Source organism: Propithecus coquereli, unplaced genomic scaffold (assembly GCF_000956105.1).
Source record: "Propithecus coquereli isolate 6110/MARCELLA unplaced genomic scaffold, Pcoq_1.0 Scaffold299, whole genome shotgun sequence".
NCBI lineage: Eukaryota > Metazoa > Chordata > Mammalia > Primates > Indriidae > Propithecus > Propithecus coquereli.
In genome coordinates this window covers 2,773,237-2,792,174 of record NW_012148607.1, presented here as the reverse complement: position 1 = coordinate 2,792,174, position 18,938 = coordinate 2,773,237, and the positions used below count along the sequence as shown (strand labels likewise).

The 18,938-nt window shown below is 37.5% G+C and overlaps 1 protein-coding gene across 3 annotated transcripts in view; it reads right to left on the bottom strand.

Annotated features, from left to right (window-relative positions):
- Positions 1-18,938, bottom strand: part of EIF2B3 (eukaryotic translation initiation factor 2B, subunit 3 gamma, 58kDa) — a 110,529-nt gene that overhangs the window by 45,068 nt on the left and 46,523 nt on the right. For all 3 annotated transcript variants that reach the window (XM_012649055.1, XM_012649053.1, XM_012649054.1), the window contains exon 6: positions 232-321. In XM_012649055.1, the coding sequence (XP_012504509.1) occupies positions 232-321 (90 nt within the window). The remainder of the gene's footprint in view (positions 1-231; positions 322-18,938) is intronic.

Below are 18,938 nucleotides of genomic sequence, written 5' to 3'. Positions count from 1 at the left end.
ATTTTGCTGGTTTATTATAACACAAGCCCCAAAAATATAAGCAGGGGACTCAGGTACAGACAAAATAACAGTATTCTGAAAATGTAATTACATTTCTAAAACAAAGGTGAGAAGCAACTGTGCTATTTATATAAACTGGTTATTTAAATTATGAAGGTTTAAAACTGTTTACTAAGTCACAAGGTAGCTTGTTAAGCACTGTAGATTTGAGTCTACCTCCCTCTTTCTTACCCATTTTCCATTAGGAAATCCACAACGTATTTTTTCAAGCAGTAGAGATGGGCATCCACAAGGCCTGTGTGGAAACGTATTCTAGGGTACCTACAAAAAGAATAAGAAAGAAGGGGCTCACAATCAGGTAACATGGGTTCCATTCTATCATCAAGTAGCTGGCATTAGGAAGTTTGTAAGGGTCAGAGCCATTCTGCCTGCACCCTACTCGGGGGCAGACCAGGATGGTGGACACTAGCTGTGATCCTACCACATAAAAGGTCTTTTCCCTAGAAACCCTATCACACACCCTACAAGGCTTTTAGACTTCTAAAGAAATTTGGTGAGACATCAAATCACTGACAATCCACCTTCTTCTATTCTATCACAAACTCCTGCACACAATTCTTATAGCTAACATCTTCCTGCTTATACCCTAACTGTCCCCCCTTCTTTTTTTTTCATTTTTTTAAATTTATTTCAGGGTATTACGAGGGTACAAACATTATGGTTACATTTTATGTCTTTGATGTCTTTGCCTCACCCAAGCGAGGGTTAAAGGCATGCCCTTCCCCACTACAATGCTCCCCATGTCCTTTAGTTGCAGGTTTACCCCCCCATCCACCTAATCTCTGGAGAGTATTACTGCCATGTGATCACCCTAATGTTGATCGGTTAGTACCAATTTGATGGCGAGTACAAGTGGAGCCCATTCTTCCGATCTTGTGGTGCCTCACTTTGGATAATGCACTTACGTTTAATCCAGGAAAGTATAAGAGGTTCTAGATCACTGTCGTTTCTTATGATTGAGTAATATTCCATTGTATACATATAACAAATTTTAATAATCCACTCATGGATTAACGGGCACTTGGGTTGTTTCCACATCCTTGCAATAGTGAATTGTGCTGCCATAAACATTCGGGTGCAGATGTCTTTATCATAGAATGTTTTGTGCTCTTTTGGGTAGATGCCTAATAGTGCTATTGCTGGATCGAATAGTATTTCTATTTTTAGCTCTTTGAGGTATCTCCAAATTCTTTTCCACAGAGGTTGCACTAATTTGCAGTCCCAACAGCAGTGTAAGAGTGTTCCTGTCTCTCCGCATCCTCGCCAGCATTTGTTGTTTTGGGATTTTTTGATAGAGGCCAATCTCACTGGGGTTAGGTGATATCTCACTGTTGTTTTAATTTGCATTTCTCTAATGATTAGAGATGTTGAGCATTTTTTTTATATGTTTGCTTGTCCCCCCTTCTTTAGGCCATGCCTTAGCCATGCTTTCTTTTATCTCCAGGATTTGGTATATATTCTCCATCTTCATAGAATTTAAAGTAAATTCTATGAACAAATACTCCTAAACTTCCTTATTTATCCATCAGGACTCACCCCAGATATACTTCCTCCAGGAAACCTTCACCGACAACCCAAGTTTGTGCTCCCATGGCACTTGGTACCTACCTCTATCAGATAACTTATTATACAATAAGGAAACAGCCTGTTATGTATCTCTCTCTCCCACTAGATTGAAATTCAGCAGACAGCAGAGATTTATCTTCACAGCCTTAGCACTTTGTATTGTGCTTCACATAGAGTAAATGTCCAATAAAGTTATTGAATAAACTAACAAATAAATCAGGTCAAATTAGGGTATCTGGCTTGGTGCTATCTATTTTAGTTTGTCATCTTTGGTTTCGGCCTTAAAAAATGCCATGCTTGTAATGTCCCAGGTCATCTTATTTAATAAAAACAAACAGCTGGGGGAGGGGAAGGAAGGAGTAGGATGAAAAAATGGAGATTCTAGTCATAGCTGCCTGGTTGTCGTCCTTCTTCTACTGTGTTGTTTTTCTTTGACTGGCTTACAGTTTTAAGGAAAATTATTCTCATGGGATCTCCAGAAGTAATTTATCAAATGAAGTTATAGTGTACCACCCTGGTTTCCATTCTTTTGGGAAAAGGGGAACAAATGCTCCCAAAAGTACAACAGAAGAGTCAGAGACTTGGGACTCTGACTCCCACACCCATAACACACACACAAACCAATTAATGTGTACAAGGATGAAGAAGAAAGTAAAAGGTACCTCCGCTTCCTAACTTTCTGAGAGTCCCAAGTTCTAAGAAATTCCTCAGGAAATAGAGTTTGGCAAATGTGAGTATGACTGTCTACTTGTGGTAACCAGGGTTTCATTTGAAGTCCACACTGCTAATTCTCTTTTCATCTAAGCAGTTTGGAAAGTTGTACTCTCTTGTTCATTCTCTTGGTTTATAAATTCCTTTAATCATTCAATATACTCTTTAGTATATAATCCTCACAGCTACCTTATGAGGTAGATATATTACTTTCATTTTTACAGTTGAGGTTAACTTGTATTGTATAGCCAGGATAGGAATAACTTAAAAGTATGAATAATCATCTTCTAAACTGTATAGTATACATAGCATTAATATTCATATAGCATTTTATAGTTTATAAATGTTTTTTCAGTTTTTTACTCTCATTCCATAAAATAGATAAAACAAAAAATTCTTCCATTTTTTTGTAAGAGAAAATGTTCCAGAAATTTAACTAGTATACTCAAGGCTAAAAATTTAACTGGCTATAAATTTGGAGTATGATGAGGGAACAGAGATGAGCGATTTGGAGATTTTTATTTTCTTTAGATTAAATGTGTAGTGAATATAAATCTTGGGACTGGGACATTAATGGTATTTCAATTGCCAAAAAGGAGGTTCTTTATTTCATATTATTGTTTTAGAATGATATCAGAAATAAAGATATTTTAAAACAAAACAAAAAATCTCAAAGAGGTACCTGAAATCTGAATAACTGTATTATTGCTCTGAGCCAGGATGATGTTTTGGGTTTGTATATAATAATGTGGAAAGAAATCAGTAAGTGGAAATAAATAAGACATTTAAAAATAGCTGTGATTTTATGTTTTAAAAAATAAAACATAATTCATCAACCATAGAAAAAGTCTACTGCAATTTAAAAAATATGAAAAATTTGTGAGAATCCTTTCAATGATAAAGTAAAAATAAAAGCTCAGAGAAATGATATAAAAAATTCAAACTTCAAAGTATACAAGATCTTTGAAGAACCTTCACAGGTTTTTTTTTTTTCTCTTTATCTAACATAAAAAGAATTTTAAAATGCTTTTAAAAATGTCTGTTATAAAAAAAGAAAAAGAAGGTGGCAAAGAAAAGACCTTAGAAATGTGAACAGACAATAGACAAAGATACTAAACGCTTGAAAACCAGGACAATATAATTATCAGGAACATAAAGAATACCTTTGAGTTATTTTTATAGACATATTTTTAAAAGAATAAGTTGCAAATTTTAGAATTTGAATTTGTAAAGTTTAAATTGTTGAGGGAAATAAAGTATGTTTTTATGAAAAAACACAATAGGTGAAATAATTATAACAATTATTAAAAGTTATTTCTTATTAATAATATTACCTTAGAGTAAATAAGGATGGTGTACATGAAATAAGTATTGGAAAAAAATCCAAGGACAAATTTACTATTTAAACACAAAGATAATGGCTTTTAAAACATCTTTAAGAGAGTTCTTAGCCTGTCTACATAATAGAGTGTCTATACTTTCTCTCAGTGTGCCAGGCACAGCCCTGGCTTTGGCAGTCTTCATATAACTGCATGTGAGCACCCATGTGTGCATACGACATTCCCAGAGTTATAATGAAGATTCCATTCTGAGCTCTGCTGGGGCCAGATTGCTCAGGTGGCATGGCACTTCCCTGTCAGGCATTAGCCCCACAACTTCACTTCTCTCTGTGAGTTCAGAATTTCTGTTGTCAATTTCATCTTATCCAAAGTTTGCCCCAAATTCTTTAATCCACCTCCTCTCTGAACATCTATTAGTATTTGACTGTCAAGGGTCCTTCAACTTCTAATACCCCAGCAGTGTGACTATGAGTAAAGTGAGGTAGGCACAGGCTGTTGGCCCCATTTGGGTCCACTTAGCTCTAGAGAGGCAACTGTCTATCTTATTTTCCACTTTCCTCCACATCCTTCTCATTTTAGGTCTTTGCCCGCTCTTTTATCCTGCCTCTCTATATCCTGGGCATTCTCTTCCAGGATCAGCTCGAGTCTACTACCTCCTTTCTCCACCCATTTTACATCATACTGAAACAAACGGCTCCTGGAATACTACTGGAAAGATGGTAGATTATGTACTTGTGATTTTATTCTCATTTGTTCTTTCCCAAACACACATAAAACAGTCTAATGAGGAAGTTAAAATTCCTTCTGAAAAATGATTTTTGGAATTCAACATGGAAATCCACCACAAACATACATTCTACATTTACTGATGAACTAGTGACAGTAACAGGCATTATACCAGATAAAGCAATGAATAAGCTAGACCAGGAAGAAATTTCTTCTCAAAGCTTAAAAACAGAATTTCCTGTTCTTTCTTTCTCTTTTTATTGTGGTAAAATTATATATAACATAAAATTTATAGTTCTGTGGCATTAAATACATTCACACTACTTGAATGATGTAACCATCACCACTCCAGAATGTTTGCTCTAATTCAAAGAAAATTGAACCCAAAGATATGTATGTACCACCACCAACACTGCACAAAACATCTGTAGAACTATAAAGTGAGAGAATAAAAAAGCAGTTCAGAAAGAGGGAAATATATTCATGAAAGACAAAATTAATACTGTAAATGTTCAAAGCTTTTAATGACTCTAAAAATAGGTCTTTAGTTAATAACAAGATTTTTAATTATCCCTCAGAAGATCTCAAGAGATTTCAGATCCTTATTTCTTTCAAATCTACAAAGGTCCCTAGGCTCAGGGCAATGTGAAATGTTTTTGAGGTCTGCTCCCTTCTTCCCCATTCCCAGAACCATCATGTGTGCAAGAGGAACTGAGTTGTTTTTATCCTGCTCATTGCATAAGTATAGCAAAGGCCACCTGGGAGTTCTTTTCCCTAACACACTCCCTAGAAGAGTGGGTAGAAAAAGGTTGATAGGCAGGCGAAGAAGCAGTTTATGGTAGCTGCATGTTTAAAAATTGAAATTCATCTAGTTACCATGTATGGACACATTATTAGACTTTCAGCACTCCTGTGAATGGGACCTGAGAATTTCTAGTCTAGTGGGAGAACTGGTGTGCATTCTGAGACAGTCCACAGTGACCGAGTGAAGGAGGAAAGAAAGCCTCCACTTATTTAAACTGAGTGTGTCCTAACAGTTTATCAGGCTGCAGAGAAACCAAGCTGAGTGCAAAGTTTGGGGACAGGAGAATAGTAAGGGTGTGTGTGTGTAGAGGGGAACAGAATGAAGAAAGCTCATTAGAACAAAAACTCCAAATACAAGAGAAGCTTAACTCTAACATAGGCTTAGGCTTCTCTTTGCATAAATATGAATGTAAACAGGTGAAGGAAGTGTCATGGATGGCTGTTGAACTCAGATATCAGTGGAACTGGAGCTTGTAAAAATGACTCACAAAACCAGAAGCTGGAGGGGTAGGCATGGTTAAATGACTGAAGGTCTTAGGAATTTGTGTTTTATTCTGTAAGCAATGTATTCATAGGTCTAGGGTAAAAATATAGTAAAGAGAAAAGTTGAAAATTCTGGAGATTATTGAAAAAATAAATGGAGCAAGGTTCCAGGAGCAGCAGAGGAGAATGGGTATAAAAGGTATAAATGAAGGGACTGGTCTCAAATTTCTTCCTCTAATGTTAGAGGAAAGGAACCGTAGGTGCATCTAAGTAAAGACAAAGTCACGGATAGGGGTAGTATGCTGGGGAAATCAGTTATCTACTCACTGGGATTTTCTCTGAAGGCAGGGTCATTTTCTGACAGGAGAGTGGCGACGGTAAAGAATAGCTGCTGAGAAGAGTGGAAAGCTAGCTCAGGACAGGTGTAAGAATGCAGATGGTTCTGAGGGTTCAGCTAAGATTGGAACCATGAATTTATAGTGCTGCCAATTTATATCATTGTATAATATTTTTCCTGAAAACTTTAATAGAACCAATGTAGTAGTAGACAAAGTAGATGTTAAAAATAATCCAAAATTAAGGGTTATAGCAAAAGGACAATGAGTGAGGACATGGAGAGAAATGCTGAAGGCGTAGGATCTAGACTGGATAAAGAAGGAAAGGAGGGAGAGAGACAGAGAGAGGCAGAGAGAGGAGAGAGGGTAGAAGGTGCAGTAGTGAAGGACTAGAAAGATACGAGATTAAAACGAAGGAAACAGGATTCTGGGTAAAGATGGCAGATAAAACACAGGCATTAACCCCTATTCCTTCCAAAAACTCATTAAAGTGAAAATAAAGGGTCTTTTTTTTAAAAGACATAAACACACAAGGATAAAGACCACAAGAAGAGATGACAACAAAATGTTGGAAGCTGGAAATCAGGATGGTGGTAATAGATTTAGCATATTCAAGAAAGCTGACTCCTAAACCAGCCATAGGGAAAGTTAAGAAGCAACCTGATTTATATTGCGGAAGCCCTGAAATGATCAGGAATTGGCAGCACAAGTTTTACTTCTCCAGGCAGGAGATTGGAAGATTCTTTTCTGAAGTCTACAGCCAGCTCCAAAGAAAAGGTTTAAAGCTATTGACATGGGAGGTCTCTTGTAGCCATTTCATTTTATATAAGTGAGAGTTAAAAGCACAGAAAAGTAAGAATAAAAGTCTCAGTGCCTACACTAGACAAGATATTCTTGAGAAAGTTCGTGATCCTGACTTCCACAAATCCTTTTGCACCCTTCACCCTAAAATGTAAATTAGAGAAGTACTTTAGGGATTAGGGCTGGTTAGTAGCATTGTGGGTATTAATTTATATAAATAATATTTTAAGATTTTCCATACCATCAGGAAAATAATCAAGAGTTTACACCATTTCTCATTATCTGTAGTCCCAGAAATACAGATTTGGCCACAATCTTTGAGGTCTTGACTAAAGTCCTTGTCTCCCCAGATATAAATGTCTAAAAAGATGAACTTGTAAAGATTTTATTTCATCTAAAAAGATATCCTTTAGAAGCTTATTTTAATATTTTCATTACCCTTCCAGTAAAAAACCTTGACTAGTATTCAAAAGAAAACAACATAACACTGAGAAAAGCTACATGATTTTCTTATTAAATATCTGGCACAAATATCTTTTACTTATGAACTATTAAAAACATATGTTTGTCAGAAATAAAACAGAAATTTTAGAGCTGGAGGGGTGGTCTTTAAAGAGCAACTAAGCCAATTTCAGCTGGGGAAATTGAGGCTTAGAGAAAAAAGTGATTTGCTCAAGGTTACACAGTTGGTTTATCTCAGGACTAGATTCCAAATTCTCTCAACATGAATTTCCAGTACCATGCTCTTTCTACCAGCAACATTCTTTTCTACTACACATAATGCCTCTACAAGTCAGAAATACATCAATTAGACATGTGGGAAAGGTGTTGTGCTTTGTTCAAATCCAATGAGGTCATTAGAATCTGGGCCCTTTGGAGTAAAATTACCAGTACTACCTGCTAACTACAGTTTGCTGGGGAGACTGCCTCTGTACCTGACTATGGGCTTAGCAGGACTCCTGCTCCAACAGATGTCTTATACTATCTCACTTTTTAGGACCAAATATGCCTAAAGCCCAACAAAATACTGTCTTTGAAATCAAGCAAATATTTTAGAGAGAAAACAGATGGGATGTACATTCCATCATTGTCCTTTTCTTCTACAACCATTACATTACAAAAGTCAGAAAACTTTACAAGACATTTTTGGTTCTCCTGTATACATGAAAGTCTTTTCCAAAATAACTTTAGTGTTTGCCCAATGCCTCCATCTTTGGAAATTCTGTTTTAAAAAAAAGATAGCAAGTACTGTATTCTCATATTCAAAAAGCGTTTGAAAATCTGAATGTAATTGGCTTTTACCCACCATCTCACTGAAGCGGGAGGAACACAATACCCCAGAGGGTCATAGGAATGGGGGAAGAACATTTTTACTGCTCATTTATCCAGCCAGCTGCCCTATTACAACTACACACCAAAGATCCTGAATCACTGGGGTGTGGATTAGAAGAACGGGGAGAAAAATCTGCCAAAACAAAAATGCAACCTAGTCTTAGGAAACTGGTAGAAGATCTGGTCTCAATGATGCCAGTGTTTTACCCAAAGCTCTAAGTTTAACACGTAAGAGGGAAAAATACACATCGACCTGCTCCTCATCATCCCCTCACCTCTGACTATGTTCATCTTCTTTGCTCCCATCAAGCCCAAGCCTTGTTCTCTTTGTCAAATACTACTGTGATTAAGGCATTTACTAATACTACACTATATGCAGCCATAAGCTAGTTTCCAGGGAGATTAAAAAAAAAGTAGAAGACAGTCTCTGCTGTAACTAGGACTCTGGCTTCTAAGAACTTCATGTCTAAGACTGTCAACTCTAATATAAAGCAAAGCATAAACATCAGTGCTTGATGGATGCATAAATGAGTCAGATCCCTTGTTTCATATAATAATAATCACAATTAGTTCTTTCTGTACTCCAAAGGACATAATCCCTTTAGAGTCTTAGAATTTGGTAATGCAACACTGTGTTACTTTTCAAGTTTTATGCCTTAAATCTATCCTACATATTGCAGTCAGATTATCTTTTCAGAATTCTGAATTTGAATCATCATTTCCCTCCTCAAAAGTCTTTAAGGATTCCCTGGTATTTAAGGCTCTCTGTTTTTAGAGCAACTTAACTTCCCACCCTTATTTCCTCAAGCTTCCCAACATGGAACTTCCATTCAGGCCAAACTGTCCTGCTTATAGTTCCTAAACAAGCCTTGCACACCCTTGCCCTTCCACCTTTGCTCATAGCATTCTACCCACATAGGATTAAGCTTCCCATGGCCCTTTCCATATCTGATCCAAATCCATCCTTCAAGTTTGATACCTCCTCTGAATTCTTTTAACAGTGTCCATTGGCCATAATTATTCAGTATTTGATATTGTTTGCTATTGTTTGTTAACCTTTTTATTCATAATCTTATCTTCCACCAAGGCTGATGAATACTTTGAGATAAAGTGTCTTGCCTTAAGGATAAAGTCTTCTGCCTTAAATACCAAAATACCAAATGCTTAAATACCAGATTTGAGGGATGTGTTCTTGAGAAGTAGAAAGCTTGAACTAATGGATAAGGAGCAGCTCTGTTCCTAATTAGATATGACATGGAATGAAACCCTTTCTTCCTCACTTTCAGCATTATTACCCGAAATAGAGGACTGGACTAAATGACCTACAAGCTGTGGCAGCCTATGAGTCTAGAAATATCTATAAATAAGATCATAGTTTTAATACATTAAGAGATACTTATTGTTCAAACTCTTCTTTCTTCATAGAAAGAATTCCAGATCCATTCAGCTATATCCTGAATGCTGTAAGAAATAAGCTGTACTAATAAGGCTCCGTCGTAGACACTCTTTATAGAGCGGGGGGAATAAAGGAACTCTAGTGGGGTTGTCAAACCTGTCAGATGGCCCTGCTGCCTGTTTTTGTAAATAAAGTTTTATTAGAACAGAGCCACACTAATTTGTGGCTTTGTGCTATAACAGCAGAGTTGAATAAATGCAAGAGACCATATGGCCTGCAAAGCCTAAAATATTTACTATTTGGCTCTTTTTTTTTTTTTTTTTTTAGAAAAGGGGGGCCCCTTTGTTCCCCAGGCTGGAGTACAATAGCTATTCACTACACTATAGCCTTAAACTCCTGGGCTCAAGCGATCCTACTGCCTCAGCCTCCCGAGTAACTGGGACTACAGGCATGCGCCACCATGCCCGGCTAATTTTTTCTATATATTTTTAGTTGTCCGATTAATTTCTTTCGCTTTTTAGTAGAGACGGGGTCTCGCTCTTGCTCAGGCTGGTCTCCAACTCCTGAGCTCAAACGATCCGCCCGCCTTGGCCTCCCAGAGTGCTAGGATTACAGGCGTGAGCCACCGCGCCCGGCCTTACTATTTGGCTCTTTATAGAAAAAGTTTGCCAATCCTTGTTCTATATTCCAACATTCATCACAAAGTGCCAAAGCCCTGGATTGTAGACCCTCAATAATGGCTGGTCATTACACAATTTCACACTCATTCATTCAAACAAACATTTACTGGGATTTACTGTGTAGTTTTTTGTTTGTTTGTTTGTTTGTTTTGAGACAGGGTCTCACTATGTTGCCCAAGGCTAGACTTGAATTCCTGTGCTCAAGTGATCCTCCCATCTCAGCCTCCAGAGTATCTGGAACTACAGGTGTGCGCCACCATGCCTGGCTGAGATTTCTTATTTTTAATTAAATCCTTATTTAGTTTCCTCATCTGTAAAATGGGCATAATAACAGTATTTATTTCATAGGGTTATGTGAGGAAATACAAAGCCTTTAACACAGTGCCTGGCATAAAATTTGAAAAATGATAGCTGCTATCATTATCATCGTCAATATCATCATCATCATCCTTTTCTGATGGCCGAGGAAAAAGTAGGCTCCCTATAATGGCCATGACCACTCAACTGAAAGAAGGGAACCCTAGCATCCCTGAGGCTTGACATCATACTTGGGAGAGAGCTTATACTCAGACTGCAAACTCAAGAATATGGGGAATATTCTTTTGATATGAAATGCAGTTGACCCCATAGCCCTCTGACACAAGAAATACCAAGAACTCGTTAATTTTTCTGAGTTTATCAGAAAGCCAAATATGCTCTGAATTTATGAACACCTCCCCTGACAACTTAGAGGTCACTTGCAGTCCTAAACTCAAGCAACAATATTAAAAAACAATATGAAATTAAGTAATTCTATTGATTTATTACTACCACCCAAATCAATCATCTACCAAACTTAGTAGCACACACAATTTCCTACTTATTATGAGAATTATGATTTTCAAAAAGCCTAATAGCCTGAAAATTTACATAGTTTTTTCTAATTTAATCCAATAAATAAATGATGTATATCTACTTTTCTTTTTTATAATGTTGGTCCTATCTCTCTAAACTGCATAGAGGTTGTCTGAGGAAAGAATTATACTTTATGTTCTTTTGGGGATTCTTCAAAATTCTGGATAATAAAAACCTAAATGATTCACCAGTAGAAAAAAGGTGACTTAAATCAAGTGCCAATATCAACTAACTGGATAACTCAAATGTGATATAGTCACACAATGGAAGATTATTCAACAATAAAAAAGAATGAAGTATGGATATATGCTACATGGATGAAACTTCAAAACATTATGCTACATGAAAGAAGCCTGTCACAAATGGTCACATGCTAATATTATATGGTTACATTTATATGAAATGTCCAGCATAGGCAAATCTATGGAGACAGAAAGTGGTTGCCTAGAGTGGAAGGAGAGAGTAGGGAAATAGGGAGTGACTTAATGGGTAGATTTCTTTTTGGGGTAATAAAAATGTTCTAAACCTTGATTGTGGTGATGGCTGCACAACTCTGAATATACTGAAATCACTGAAATATACATTTTAAGTGAGTGGGTTGTATGGTATGAAAATTACATCTCAATAAAGCTGTGATATATAAAAAAGAAAATCAATGCTAGGACTTCTGTTTTCTACCTCAGATGCAGAAAGCTTGAAAGACAGTTGCTCCCATCTTAACAAGAAAAATAAATGGAATAATCTATAAAATCATATCTTTTCTTAACTTATAGGGCAACCAAGTAGCCAGAAATCTAAGGAAAGACAAGAGCCTCCAAGGAGACATGAGACATAAACACTGACCCACCTATGGCATAGCATGGAAGGAAGATTGGGCCATTATTCAAGTGGATAGGAAAAATTCAGCTAAAATTTTTAAACTAATTTCTAAAAGTTGAGTGTGAGCTAGCATGAGAGGATACCACCCCTGGGAACTGCAGACACATTTAATCATTTGCACCTACTTTCTCAAATACACAGAATTGTATACTGTAAACAGTAAATTTTACTGTATATAAATGATGCCACAATAAACCTGACTTAAAAAAAAATCAAGTGCTAGGTCATTAGAAACCACCTAAATGTCCAACAATACTGAATGTGGTTAAATAAATGATGAGATATATTGACATGACAGATTATTATTATGCAGCTATTGAAAATCATGTTAAAAGGAATAAGAGGACTTTAGCAGTCAGGATGATGACCCCTTAAAGATGTCCACATCCTAATCCCTGGAACCTGTGAATATGTTGCCTTACATGGCAAAAGGGACTTTGTAGATGTGGTTAAAGATCTTGAGATGGGGTAATTACCATAGATTATCTTGGTGGGCCCAATGTAATCACAAAGGTCCTTATAAGACATAGACAAATAGCTAAGTAATTTTTAACTAATATGTTATTTAATTCTCTATAATCACATAACCTGGAATGCTCAAAATGTTAACCATATGATTAGAGCTGACTACAACATCAAAAATATAGTGGACTGCCATTTGATTACTCTAGGGTTTATTTGATCCTGGGAACACATCTGTGGTGTTAGATAGATGTCACATACACTAGCTAGAGCCCTTGTGGGCCTCTCCTTCTCCTATAGACATGGCCTGGAGAATGAGAATCAGAGCTCCAAGCAGCAGTTTCAGATGCTGGATCCACTTTTATTACTGTTCATTCCTGGGGAGCTGGAAAATTCCTTTAGAATCCAACAGATTAAATTACTATCCATTTATCAAACATCAGAGCACTGCTGGGCCACAAACTCTGGTCGGTTGAACAGGAGTACCTAGTACATTAGAATCACCAAAGGAGCTTTTAAGAAATGCTCATCCTGGCCGAGCGTGGTGGCTCAAGCCTGTAATCCTAGCACTCTGGGAGGCCGAGGCGGGAGGATTGCTTGAGCTCAAGAGTTTGAGACCAGCCTGAGCAAGAGCGAGACCCCGTCTCTACTACAAATAGAAAGAAATTAGCCAAACAACTAAAAATAGAAAAAATTAGCCGAGCACGGTGGCGTGTGCCTGTAGTCCCAGCTACCCAGGAGGCTGAGGCAGGAGGATCACCTGAGCCCAGGAGTTTGAGGTTGCTGTGAGCTAGGCTGACGCCACAGCACTCTAGCCCAGGCAAGAGAGTGAGACTCTGTTTCAAAAAAAAAAAAAAATGCTCATCCTATGGCAGCAATTAAATCAGAATCTTTTGTGGGGTGGAGTTCAGGTATCAGAATTTTTAAAAAATGTTCTCTGGAATTGAGAACTACTGGTCTTGTGAGAAGGGCAGATGAGAAATCAATGCTTACAGTAGTATGAGGCTGGAAAGGCTCTGATGGAATGGATATACATTTTTTATACTATGCTCAGTTAGCTATCAAATGTTATTAGATAACATTCATTATAGTTTTTAATCAATGCAACAGGTTTGCTTTCAGAGGAAGAAAACAATCATCCAGGCAATTTAATTCTACAGTTGAAAGAATGATCACTCCAAGGTTCAGAAAACTTGCTTTACCAGATGGTGGCAAACCACAGGGTAAATCATGTTACTGTGTGTTAAAGGTTAAATTCTTTGGAAGTGATGCTGACACAGAATTTGGGGTGTAAGATGTTTATTAGGAATTAACACCTGTGAAAGGAGGGAGAGGAAGCAGGATTGGGCAGAGGAAAAAATTGAACTAAGATGCAGGTTTTATAAAGCTTCAATCAACCCAGCAGGGAATACTGGAGCAAGTATTGCCTGTCAAAGTGGCTGGCCCTTTACATCCCTGCCTCATGCTGTCAGGAGATGCATGACCTCAGACGATGTGACTCTTTGAATATGAGGTAGATCCTGAAGTTTGTCAGAGCTAAAGGCCGTCTGCTGACTACACTATCTAGATGAGCAGCATGTCCTTCCTTGAAGAGAGACGGGTAATGTATCTCTATGTTTATCATATAACACTATAGAAATGGACACACGGTGGATTAAGAGGTAGCTCTTTTTCTCCGGAATTCATTCTAACCTAGGCCTTTCTCTCTCTAGGAACACAAGAAAAGAAATACGGAGCTATTTGTAGCCAATATTTAAACAATAAAAACCCTTGAAGGATGACTTTTCATTGCTTTAATATTTGGATTGAGCTGGTGGTTTGTCCAAGATCTCAGAAGAGGCATCTCACTGAGACAAGATGCATCCCACATATAGCCATATGACGCTCCCTAATATGTGGGGAACAAAATAAGGCTGAACGGAATAGTGCTATATGAGCACGTATTTTTTTTTCCAAGGTGTCTTTCAACTTCATTGTTTCCAAGAAACTCTTGATTCAAAGCCTAAAGACTTAGAATTTAATTAGTCTTCTATTACTGAGTAACACATTACCTCAAACTCAGAGCCTTAAAACAACAAACACTTATTGTCTCACAATTTCTGTGGCTCAGGAATCTGGGAGTGGTTTACGTGGGTAGACTTGATATGGGGTCTCTCATAAGGCTGCAGTCAAGCTGCTGGTTGGGGCTGCAGTCATTTTAAGGCTTGATGGATAGAAGAGCTGCTTTCAACATGGCTGTTGACTGGCCTCAGAATATCTGTTTCTAACCTCACTCACGTGGTTGCTGGCAGGCCTCAGTTCCTCACATGGGCTTCTCCATAGCCTGCCTGAGTGTCCTCATGGCATGGCAGCTAGCTTTCCTTTCCCCAGAATTTTGTCATGACCTAGTGAGTGTCTTCCTCAGAGTGAAAGAGAGGGTGCGAGAGTGTTGAGTGGGCATCAAAGACAGAAGCTGCAGTCTTTATAAGCTGATTTTGGAAGTGACATCCTATTGCTTCTGCCATATTCTATAGATTAGAAGCAAATCACTAAGTCCAGCTCACACCCAAGGGGAGAGGGAAATTAAGCTCCATCTCCTGAGAGGAAATGTACTAAAGAATCTGTGAACATATCTTTAAAACTCCCACAAAAATTAAACAGAATAGAAAGGTTCAGAGTTCAGTTAGGTTTGCTTTTGCTATTGGGTAAGGAAGAAATGAATAATCCAACAAAAGCCACTAGCCATATCCACTGCAGAAAGCATTCTGAAGCAAACTGGCTTTATTCAGCAAGAGAAAAATTCTCCCCAACTGGTCTCCTCCCTAGCAGGCATCTGTGCCATGGTCATTAAACAAGGTGAGGTCCCTTCCTAAAAGCAAGAGCAATGGCTTTATCCATTGGATTATCCTTAGAAACAATACTACCCCCTAAAATTCTGCTCTTCTTAGATCCTTAGACTTCATTTTTTTCCCCCCCTTAGACTTCTTAATCTCCAAGATAGCTCCTAGCTCTCTGGGAGGCCTAGGTGGGCGGATTGTTTGAGCTCAGGAGTTTGAAACCAGCCTGAGCAAGAGCGAGACCCCGTCTCTACTAAAAATAGAAAGAAATTAATTGGACAACTAAAAATATATAGAAAAAATTAGCCGGGCATGGTGGCGCATGCCTGTAGTCCCAGCTACTCGGGAGGCTGAGGCAGGAGGATCGCTTGAGCCCAGGAATTTGAGGTTGCTGTGAGCTAGGCTGACGCCACGGCACTCTAGCCCGGGCAACACAGTGAGACTCTGTCTCAAAAAAATAAATAAATAAATAAAAAAAAAATAAAATTGAAGTTATATATGCACATACAGAGGCAAATAGTTTCTCAAGACTTATAATGAAAAAGTTCAGTCATCTATTCTCTTTCCTACACATTTTCTGTTCCCTAAACATACCCGCTTTCAATTATGCAGATCCATTTAGTATTTATATCTACCAATAACTTTCTTATATTGATATTTCTTGGGTTTTCCATTTCAGGAATTATCTGATTTCCCACTGTGAAGATAGGATTCAATTTTCTTTCATTACCAAACCTGCTCCCACTTTCTACACCCACACTTCCTATACGTTCTACCTTCCCAATATAATTATTATTTTGGTTAGCTCAATAATCAATGCTTAAGTTATTATGACTTCAGCTCTAATTATTAGCTATTAACTATGGAAGAGGAAGATTTACCTGTCTTTTCTTCCCTCATGCCTCCAACACACTAACCTCCCCCCATCATTCCAATGTAATTATATTATAATTTTGGTTAGATAGAGTCAGTCATTGCATCGTTATGCATATATAAACATTAGTTACAGCTGAACCATTCAGTGGCTGATAATTTTTTTCCCTGCATATTTTTGTTGTTTGTTTTGGCATTAACAGTCTTATTATTTCTTAGTTTTCTAGGTACTTATCAATAATTTAACTCCAAACTAACCAAGTGTCGTAAGTCCCTTCAGAATGTTGAGACACATCAAGTATGGTCATGTTCATCAGAAGAAATATGATCATCCTAATCAAAGCTTTCTGACCTATTCCAATCTCTCTGGTTGTCATCTATACTGGGTAAACCGTGTTAGCCTGGAATCTCCCTTCATCATCTTTCTGGGGATTCATTTTATCTCTTAATTGGAAGACCTTTTCCCTATATCCTATGTCTTTGAAGTTTATGTCAGGGTTTTGGTGTTATACATCCTGTAGTAGCTTTCTGAAAAGAGACGTACGGAAAGCAAATGTCTGAAAAGTTCTCATTCTACCCTCAGACTTGATTGACAGTTTGACTAGATACAGATTTAAGAATTTTAAAGGCATTTGTTTATAGTTTCCAGTGTTGCTGTTCAGAAGTTCAAAGCTATTTTAATTCCTTTGTATAAGATATACCCCCTCTACTCTGAGAGCCTGTAAGATCTCTTTGTCATCAGAGTTATAAAATTTCACAATGACAACCTTGGTATGTTTCTTTTCATCCACTGTGCTGGGTACTCAGTTTCCTTTCAGTCTAGAAACCCAGCTCCTTTCATTCTGAGAAATTTTTTTTTTTTTTTAAATCATTTCACTGATGATTTCTTTCCCCTTCACTTCTCTGTTCTTTTTTTCTGGAACTCCATATTAGGAATGTTTTCTTTCTCAGAGACATTGGTTATATTGAATCATGTTTGTCTTTCATTTCTATTAGATTCCAATTTCCTTTTTTTCCCTCTTTTTCTGCCATTCATTATAGACATCTTGCAAGATTCTAATTTCCTTAACCATTTTTTTCATGTAAATCATTGAATATCATAAACCATTCCTCTATGTCAATAATTTGATTTTCAGTGGTGCCTATTCTGTCCTTTGCTACTTTTAAATTTATTAATTCTGTAATTATTTGTCCTCAAATTTTTTTAGTTCTATAATATCCTCTTTTATCTATGTTGTTTTAGTTTCTCATTACTGAACTCTCATTTATTAAATTCATGTTTTATAATTGTAGAGTTGTATAGTTTTAAGAAAATGACTTCAATTTCTTGAGTTTGAGTTCCATTTTTTCCAGGATAGGTTCTTTGTCTTTTTTTTTTTTTTGGGAAAGGGTTTTACTGTCTTGCCCGGGCTAGAGTGCCATGCCATCATCATAGCTCACAGCAACCTCAAACTCCTGGGCTCAAGCGATCCTCCTGCCTCAGCCTCCCGAGTAGCTGGGACTACAGGCATGCGCCACCATGCCCGGCTAATTTTTTCTATATATTTTTAGCTGTCTGATTAATTTCTTTCTATTTTTGGTAGAGACGGGGTCTCGCTCTTGCTCAGGCTGGTCTTAAACTCCTGAGCTCAAACGATCCACCCGCCTCGGCCTCCCAGAGTGCTAGGATTACAGGCGTGAGCCACCGTGCCCGGCCTGGTTCTTTGTCTTTTACAGGGCATTTTTCTTGCTTTCATTTTGTTTGCTGTAGTATGTTTGTACAGTTGACACATTGATTCTTTTGGTCTTTTTTATGCTTGAATTATGGCTCTGCTGTTTTATTTGCTGTGATATAATACTGATAAATTCTTCTCTCTTATTCTCCTGTATCTGAGGCTAGCTACCATGTGAGTGCTGGTGTAGAGAAACCGGAACCCTTGTGTACTGTTGGTGGGATTATAAAATGGTGCAACTGCTAACAGTATGGAGGTTCCTCGAAAAATTAAACATAGAAGTACCATCTGAACCAGCAATCCCACTTCTGGGTATACATCCAAAAGAGTTATAAGCAAGGTCTCGAAGAGATATGTGCATATCCACGTGCACTGCAGCACTATTCACAATAGCCAAGAGGTGGAAGCAACCCAAATGTCTGTCAACAGATGAATAAAATGTGGTATACACATATAATTGAATATTATTCAGCCTTAAAAAAAAGGAAATCCTGTAATATGTTACATGGATAAACCTTGAGGATATTATGCTAAGTAAAATAAGCCACTCACAAAAAGATAAATACTGTATGACTACACTTATATGAGATATCTAAAGTAGTTAAATGGATAGAAACAGGAAGTAGAATGGTGATTAGTTAGCAGGAGATTGTGGAGAGGAGGAAATGGGGAATTATTGTTTAATGGGTATAGAGTGTCAGATTTGCAAGATGAAAAAGTCCTGAAGATCTGTTTCGCCACGATGTCAATATATTTAACACTACTGAACTGTTCATTTAAAAAAGGTTAAGATGTAAGTGAAACAACTCAGAAACAGAAAGTGAAATATCACATGTTCTCACTTATGAGTGAAAGCTAAATAATGTGTACACACAGACATAGAGTGTAGAATAATCTCTGACACTGGAGACTTGGAAGGGTGGGAGGGGGTGAGGGCTGGGAAATTACTTAACGGATACAATGTACATTATGTGGGTGATGGTTACGCTAAAAGACCAGACTTTACCAATAAACAATATATGTGTGTAACAAAATTGCACTTGTACCCCTTAAATTTATATAAATAAA